At 53.4% G+C, this 8,246-nt stretch overlaps 3 protein-coding genes across 3 annotated transcripts; all 3 read left to right on the top strand.

Annotated features, from left to right (window-relative positions):
• Positions 1-265: 265 nt before the first annotated feature.
• Positions 266-1,279, top strand: SERLADRAFT_439288 (uncharacterized protein; the record flags this gene model as incomplete). The annotated part of the gene is made up of 1 exon (XM_007319680.1): positions 266-1,279. One exon carries the CDS (start codon positions 266-268, stop codon positions 1,277-1,279), a length of 1,014 nt encoding a protein of 337 aa, XP_007319742.1.
• Positions 1,280-5,263: 3,984 nt separating this feature from the next.
• Positions 5,264-6,354, top strand: SERLADRAFT_392697 (uncharacterized protein; the record flags this gene model as incomplete). The annotated part of the gene is made up of 7 exons (XM_007319679.1): positions 5,264-5,373; positions 5,437-5,674; positions 5,725-5,755; positions 5,814-5,864; positions 5,927-6,047; positions 6,138-6,195; positions 6,292-6,354. 7 exons carry the CDS (start codon positions 5,264-5,266, stop codon positions 6,352-6,354), a joined length of 672 nt encoding a protein of 223 aa, XP_007319741.1.
• Positions 6,355-6,759: 405 nt separating this feature from the next.
• SERLADRAFT_370816 (uncharacterized protein) lies at positions 6,760-7,602 on the top strand (the record flags this gene model as incomplete). Its single annotated transcript, XM_007319678.1, has 4 exons — positions 6,760-6,810; positions 6,903-7,094; positions 7,188-7,399; positions 7,470-7,602. The coding sequence occupies 4 exons, from the start codon at positions 6,760-6,762 to the stop codon at positions 7,600-7,602; spliced, it is 588 nt and encodes a 195-aa protein (XP_007319740.1).
• Between the last annotated feature and the right edge of the window lie 644 nt (positions 7,603-8,246).

Here is an 8,246-nt window from a genome sequence, read left to right as displayed (position 1 = left end):
GATATGCCGTCTTGCCACCATAGACTACACGCTTTTCAGCTACTTCCGCATACTGGCCCTATCCGGAACATCCCCAGGTCCGATATCCCTCCCTATTCCATATAGAAACAGCGAAAAAACAAAGACGCCCTGAACCTCAGTTGTGTTCATAGCATTATAAGGTTTTTAGAGTCATTTTTGTGATTAAACTCTGAGCACCTACGGCAGTAAACCTGTTAAGTCCGAGCCTCGGGTTGGTTCACGGTCCCCTATTTTATATGTGTCTATGCGGTCTGTGCACGGTGCACGCCGTAATGTTACACGTCCAGGTAGCTCAGCCATTGTACAGAGAGGCCCATCACAGTTGGAGCCAACGTTCAGCGACGGGGAGGAGGGGGTGGGGGTGAGGCTGTTTTATGTGCTTCCTGGGATGAGCGAGTTTGAAGCGTCGCAGTCGATGGGCGTATCGGCTGGTGCTTCGTCGCAGTCGTCAGTTTCATGGCACTATGGCCATCCTTATTCTCAAACTGATATTCCGCTACCTTGTCCACCGAACGCTGATTCTCAGTCACACACGCATTCACATTCACATTCATGCAGTACATACAATCTAGGAAGGTACATTCCCTCGTTCGACGATGACCCGAAAGCGAGGTTCATCGACGAACTTGGGTACACGACAGAGGCAGAGGGTATCAAGTCGCCTGCGCGTAAGCGGCAGAAGACGGGGGGTGAGAAGGGAAAGCGAGAGGAGGAGGGGAGCGGGGAGAGGGAGGGCAAGACGCATGGGCACGTACCGGGGGAGCTGGGAAAAGTGTGCGCAGACGAGTTTTGGGAGCGCATGTCGTTTCGGCAGGAGTGCGTGGCGGGTGCCATGACCGGGTTCTTCACGATGGCGGTCACGTCGCCGCTGTCGAGGCAGGGCGGGGAGGGCTCGGGAGGTGCTGCAGAGCAGAGGGGACAGGTACCGGGGCAGATGAACAAGCGGGTGCTGGCGTCGCTGATGACGGGGCACGAGTTTTCGAGTGTGGAGCGGGCTCGGTGGTCTACGGGGAAGCTGGAGGAGACGATTCGGGGGTTGTGTGAGGGGCTTGGGCCTGTGACGCCGCCTGGAGGGGTGAGGGAAGGGTGTGTGGGTGAGGGAGTTGGGTCGCTGGAGAAGTACAATTCGGATATCTACGGGAGTGTGGTTGTGTGTAATGCGGGTGGTGCTCGCGGGGTGTGTGGCAGAGTTGGGGTGACTGTGTTGACTGCGAGGAAGAAGAAGAGGAGGGGTGGTGGTGAGGAGGTGATGAGGTAGGGTGAGGAGGTGAGGGTGAGGAGGTGATGAGGTAGGGTGAGGAGGTGAGGAGGTGATGAGGTAGGGTGAGGAGGTGTGGTGAGGATATCAGGCGAGGATATCATAGAAAGTGAGGATATCAGGTGAGGAGGTGTGGTGAGGATATCAGGCGAGGTTATCATAGAAAGTGAGGAGATGGTTACGGACACGCTGTCTGTAGGAGATTACCGAGTGGGAAGGCTAATGTTAATGAGATGCACGAGACTGGCTATGTCTACACAGCAAATGCACATATGTAAACGTTTCAGCCGCCTACTTATCTTTTCTCTCTCTCGGCTCCGTATCATCCTTCCTCTCTCCTCCCATCATGTCTGCACATATACCACAGTCCCTACCATCCTTTGCACAGGCCTTCTCAAACTCAAACCTCTCCTCCTTCTCCTCAACAAGCAACGCCCTCCCCCCCATACACCCTCGCAACACACACTCCCCCTCAGACCCCATCGCCTCCCGCCAGCCCAGCGTAGAGAACCCATCACGAACCAGAAAGCGCTCTCGCGAAGACGGCGATCCTGAGTATGTCTCTTTTCTTTTTTTTCTTGGCTTTTTTCTCACCGCCCTCCACGACACAGCCGCCAGTCTCCTCGCGTCGTCCGCATCAAACAGGAAGACGATCATGAGCCCTCACCCCCCCCGCCCACAACACACAACACCCCCCCTCCCTCCAACCCCCTCTCAAAAAGACGTCGCGTCACAGTGAGCGGCCCTCCCCACCCCCTCAACACAAACGTCAGATCTCCCTCCTCAGAACACACCTCCTCCACACCCATCTCCCCCGTCGTCATGGGCTTCACCATCGGCGACGACCCCGCAGCCATCGAGCAGGTCCGCAATATGCTTTCCGTGAAGCAGAAGCAAAAGGCCCTTATTGAGCAGAGGAGGGGCAGTACCGCTGGCATCGTCAGTGTGGGCCCCGGGGCTGGCTATGGTGCGACCCCAGTCGTCCCTTCCGCGACCGCTGCACCCCATGTTCTCACACCCGTCCCTCGAATGGGCAGGCGAAGCCCCAACACCGCTGGTCACCTGGCTCGTCGTGCTACTGTGTCTAACAACGCAAGACCGCCCAGTCCAAGTCCCATCATCGTCCCCAGCCAACAACCCATATCCACCACCACCACCCTCCCCGTCGTCCCCAGCCAGCAGCCCATATCCACCGCCACCACTTCCACCAGCACCGCAAGCGCACCCAACTCCCTCCCCCCGCCTCCCATCAGCTTCGCCCGCCGTCGCGCCTCCCAGCTCGGCGGTCCCAAGAAAAAACCTGCCGACATCCTGATCAGCCCACGCGCACACCACCCCTCTTCCTCCTCCGACAGCCTCGCACCCGTCATCCAAAGCGCGCCCCCCGTCGCCTCCTCCAACCACGGCCACGCGCTCGGGCACGGGGAGGCGGGGGGGAAGATGATGTTTCAGATGGCGATCCCGCGGTTGCCGGTCGCGATGGGGGGACAGGGGAATGTGAGGAGGGTGGTGGGGAAGGTGCCGCCGACGCCGACGAGGATGGGCATGCAGAGGAGTGGTGCGACGACAGCGGGTGCGGGGAATGCGACGACGGGGGCAGGGGGACCGAGCGTACGATCCCCACCTGCCGCCTCCATCCCCATCTCGAGCGCCCTCGTCCCTCCCACCCCCAGCTCCCTCCACCACCCCGGCTACACAGGCGACAAATCCGCCTTTTTAGCGCCCTTTGAAGTCTTCTACGACGCCCTGAACGATTCTAAGCAGCTCAAGAACTGGTTGAGCGAGCAGTTGCAGAAATCGGCGCTGTTGGCACAGTCGTTGAAGGCGCAGCAGGAGAGGATGGAGGAGGTGGTGCAGGGGTTGGTGGAGGGGCGGGTGAGGGGGGTTAGGGAGGAGGTGGAGAGGCTTGGGAGGAGGGTGGAGGTGTTGGAGGAGGCGTTGAGGAGGGAGAGGGGGGAGGGGAATGGGCAGACGGCGACGACGGCGCAGGTGGGCAAACATGCGCAGAACGGCGTCCCGCCGACCCCAGAACCTTCCACCTCATACACCTTTCCGTCCGTCGAGTCTCTCCGCAGACCCGATTTTGTACGGCGCGTATCGTCACCGGGGTGGGGAGCGGGTGAGAGGGAGCGGGAGAGGGAGCGCGATTATTCGCAGCAGCAGCAGAGTGAAGGGGGTGGAGGGAGCAACGGTTCCCCACCCGTCCATTTCGATACGAGTAGACGACTGTCTGTCTCAGCTGCACGCTTGGACCCTCCTGCACATTCTTCCTCTTCCGCCTCTTCGCGTTCGCATCCGCTTCAACAGCATCATCAGCCATTATCGCAACAGGGACAACAGCAACTACAGCCACAGCAAAACGTCGAAACCGGGAGACCCAGCGTGTCCCCGCGCATGGCTGCTCACAGTCATACCCACACTCATACACATGCGCACTCGCACGGGAAGGCGGGCGGTTCGGGGAAAGGGCAGGAACATCGATCGGTGCAGAGGGTTTTCTACCCTGCTTCGAGCGTCGATACTAGTGCCAGTGCGAGTACTGGCGGAGGTGGAGGAGGGGCGGAAGGCGGGCAGAAAAAAGGAGCTGGAGTGGTTGCAGCCTCGAATTCGAGTTCGAGTATGAATGTGCATGAAGACCGCCCGCGTCGTTCGCCTGCTGATGGGTGATGGGTGATGATCTGAGTCGATGGAGTTGTGTGCTGTGTGGGGGAGAGTGGAGGAGTTGGGTTCGTTGAATTGTTTGTTTGTTTTTTTATCTTATTTCGTTTTTCGTCTTTTCGTCTTTTTGTCTTTTTCTGTTTGCTGCTTTGCTTTGACACCTCATGGGACAATTTATCTCTCCCTCTCTCTCGACTGTTCACGAAATCACGATGATCTGCCTCACTTCCTCGGACTTGTACTATTTTCCTTTGAGCCTTTGAGCCTTTCCAGCTTTCTTTTCCCTCTATCTTTTTTATTTTTTTCCTAGAATCGGGTGTCAAATCTGTCGTATCTTTCCCTTTTTTCGTTCTTTCGTCTTTCCCTCGGACACTTGACTTGAAAACAATCCTCGCGATTGCGCTTTTTTTTTTTTTTTTTTTCGTTCTCTTTCGAATTCCTTTTTTTTACGTTGTCGAAAGACGGTCGAATGTACATGTCGAATGTCAAAAAAAGCTCTCCTACCGTCGTCACTCGCACTCCCTCGAGCTCTTTTTCTCTTGCTTTTTTTTTTCTTTTGATTTTTTTTACTTTTCTTTCTTTCTTGCGTCTATCTGTACTTGTACACTGTACGCTAAAGTGCGAAACACATACATACACATATATCCCACCCCATCTTGGCAATGTCATCAAAAACGTTTTGAAAATTGAAATTGGACAGTTGAAATTTTGAAGGGTTGAAAAGCTTGAAACTTGAAACGACATGAGTGATTTTGATTTTGATTTTGATCGAGACGTTGTTCTTGACGTTGATTTTTGATTTTGAGTTGATTTTGACTTGGGTGTTGGATGGAGTTGAGGGTTTGGGGAGAGGGTGAAGGCGGTTGATCTGATGAGCTGCTATGAGGGATTTGGCTGTGCGTTGTTTGAGTTTGACCTTTTGACTGGTTGACTGTTTGGGTGTTTGGCTGGTAGTGCCCTGAGATGCTGAGAAGACTATAGTGTTGTATTATAAATGCACGTTAGTCACCCTCGCTTCTCATCGCTGGCAATAACTAACTAATCCTGACCGAGGGACACTGACAAAGACTCGGGAAAGGTGACGAAGAAAAGCGAACGCCGTGGCAAGAGAGGGACATATGGTTTTCCCCAGAATCAGAATACCAACTGGTACTTGGAATTGAGGAGGGTATATCAGATATATAAAAGGCCCAGTTCGTCTTCGCTCCGATGCACTTAACATTCAACGCCCTCTCCCGTCTCAGCGCCCTCTCCCGATCGTTCGCGCCTCGCCATATTCACTCAGCCGTGACGCCAATTGCAACCGTAAATCTGAATACTGCTGCCATGTCGACGAAACCGTTCTTGCTGTACACGGCTCCGACGCCGAATGGGCTCAAGGTGTCGGTGTTGCTGGAGGAGCTGAGGGCTGTATATGGGTCTGCTGTGGATTACGAGTTGAGTGCCCGTTTGATACCTAACCGTGACCCCCATCCCAACCACCCCCTCCCCCCTCTCAGCGTCCACAAAATCGACTTCTCCAAAAACACCCAAAAAGAGCCGTGGTTCATCAAGCTCAACCCCAACGGGCGCATCCCCGTCCTCGTCGACCGCTCTCGAAACGACTTTGCCGTGTTTGAGACGGCGGCGATTTTGTTGTACCTCGAGAGGCACTATGATACGGAGAAGAGGTTTGTGTTTGATGAGGAGGGGAGGCCGGATGAGTTTAGTGAGATGTTGCAGTGGATGTTCTTTGCTGTGAGTGCATGTGTGCGTGTTTGTGAGCTTTGAGCTGAAGGGGGGTGTAGCATGGAGGTGTGGGTCCTATGCAGGGTCAAGGTAAGTTGTCATCATGACGTTCTCCCCGTCGTATTGCTAACGGCGCCATGATGAATAGCCGGCCACTTCAACAGGTTCGCGCCTGAGAGCATCCCGTACGCCAAGAAACGTGAGCAATCTACCCCACCCTGATCGTTGTCACGCGCCTGACTCCCCCATTTTGGATATCAGGGTATATCGACGAGACGAAGCGCCTCTACGGCGTGATGGAAAAACGTCTCGCCAATCGCGACTACCTCGCCGGTCCCGCAAGGGGCACCTACAGTATCGCCGATATCAACGTCTTCCCCTGGTACGTTGTCACCCTTTTTTCTTCTACAAAATAAAAACGAAACGAGCTTTGCGTCGCCTCGTTGCTTCATCTCCCTATTTTCGTTTCAAGGGTCCGTCGGTACGAGTTTGCGGGTATCGATTCTGTGGACGAGTTTCCGAACCTCAAGGTGGGTGTGTTTTTGAGTTTTTGAGTTTGTTCTTTTTTGAATCATGCGTGTTGGCCCTGAGTTGCGTGTGTTGACAACGTTGACGTTTTGATGTAGGCGTGGATCGAACGCATCGGGAGTCGTGAAACTGTCAAGGCTGGTTTGGCCATTCCAGCCTAATTTCATTCGATGGACGAGTATCAAACAGTGTGTGCCTTCTTTGACGTGTCTCTACCCATGTGTATTATATTTCCGACAGGTTGGAATTCATTATGATTATGATTCGTTATTAGCTATGGTGTGTGTGTGTGTACCATCGTACGACTTGTAAAAGTTGATTGTTGCGTAAGGCATCGCTTGCCAGCCCCTATTCCGAGGGATTGTTGATACACCGATCGTGTCCCGCTTCCAATGAGGTCAGTGCTTGGCCTCGATCTCAATCCCTACCGCCCCTATTCACCTCGGTTAAATATGCGATATCTCGACGAGACATGATCTAACGTTGTGTTCCCTCGACGCCCATTTCTTGAAACATTTTCCCTATTTCTCCCGTCGCAGTATCAGCAAACGTCATTATAATTCATGATGTCGACGCAGACTGCTCTGAAAGATGCTATAGTCAAGGATCATCGAGAGGTAAGTAAATCTAGATCCTCCCATACCCCCTCCTCCAGTCGAATCTCTCTAGTGAAAACTCAGCATTAACCGATCGTCGTCGTCTGTCGCAGATCTTCCTTTACTATGACCAGTACCAAAAAGCAGATGGAGACACCGAGGCTCAGGCTCGTTGGGCTCGACAGCTCACATGGGAGGTGGCGAGGCACTCCGTTGGCGAGGAGATCGTCGTGTACCCCCTATTGGAAAAACACCTTGGCCAACGAGGCGTGCAGCTTGCCGACCACGATCGTGCTGATCATCAGGTTCGTCGGAATCACAACGTGTTTGTGGAGGCACGGCTAATGAACGATGCCATCCCTTCCTTTTATTTTATTTTCTTCGGTTGATTTGTGCAGACGGTGAAAGAATATTTGTCCCACTTGGAATCGTTAAAGCCAGGAACGGCCGAGTACGACCAGACTCTCCGAACGGTGATGACCAACCTTCGAGAACATATTGAGAGCGAGGAAAAGACGGATTTGCCGTTATTGGAGGAGAAGTTGACTCAGGGGGATAGCCAGCATGCTGCGAATCAGTTCGCGAGGACGAAGAAGTTTGTTCCTACTCGGTGGGTGTTCTCTATCCTTTGATCGGGATATATTGGCTGATGGGTGTTTTCTGCGTTGCGGTGATGTTAGTGCTCATCCGATGGCTCCTAGCAAGCCGCCGTTTGAGACTTTGGTGGGGTTTATGACGGCGCCGCTTGATAAACTGAAGGATCATTTGGCAAGCTTTCCGACTGACGAGATGAAGAGGGACGCGGGGATCTGAGTTCGAAAGGATGGAGGGGATGTGATGAAGGACGCGGCGCAAAACATGGGTGGTATGATGACTCGAGAATTTCCCATCACTGCAACTGTGATATCATAGAAAATAGAACGAAAGGCATTCAAAATCAGTATAGAAATCTGAAACGCTCCATTAATATAAACTGAAACAGTGCCAGTCACCGACCTGCAATCGAAGAAGAAAAAGATTGACTTGAGACTATTCCTGGCGAACAGCACGAGCCCTGAACACCATTGCCATCAGAACAACACAGTGCTCCATTGAATCCATCGGAGCCTGTTGAGCCAGGCAGTGGGCGTATGGTGATTGATCTGACGCGATGTTCTCATTTGACATCTTTTATTACATATGACAAAGGCAGCCGCGGTTATCCAATAAACATCGGGACGCAAAACGCCAAGTTGCTGGGTTCCCTTTGGTATGAAACGCGTGTGGGAGCGAGGAAAAGGGCGGATTACCGTACGTGGCGAGATAAAATGGTGCTCGTACGCTTTATCATCTTTGCATATCATCTTTATACTCCAGGGTGTGTGTGGTGTCGTATCCACTGGTGGTGCCATTAGAATCAGCGAACCGTCGATCACTTACCACCACAGGGCCCAGCCCAAGACTACTGTAACCACTGA

This window comes from Serpula lacrymans (assembly GCF_000218685.1).
Source record: "Serpula lacrymans var. lacrymans S7.9 unplaced genomic scaffold SERLAscaffold_8, whole genome shotgun sequence".
Classification (NCBI taxonomy): domain Eukaryota; kingdom Fungi; phylum Basidiomycota; class Agaricomycetes; order Boletales; family Serpulaceae; genus Serpula; species Serpula lacrymans.
Note: the sequence above shows the minus strand (reverse complement) of the source record. Positions and strands in the feature narration are given on the sequence as shown.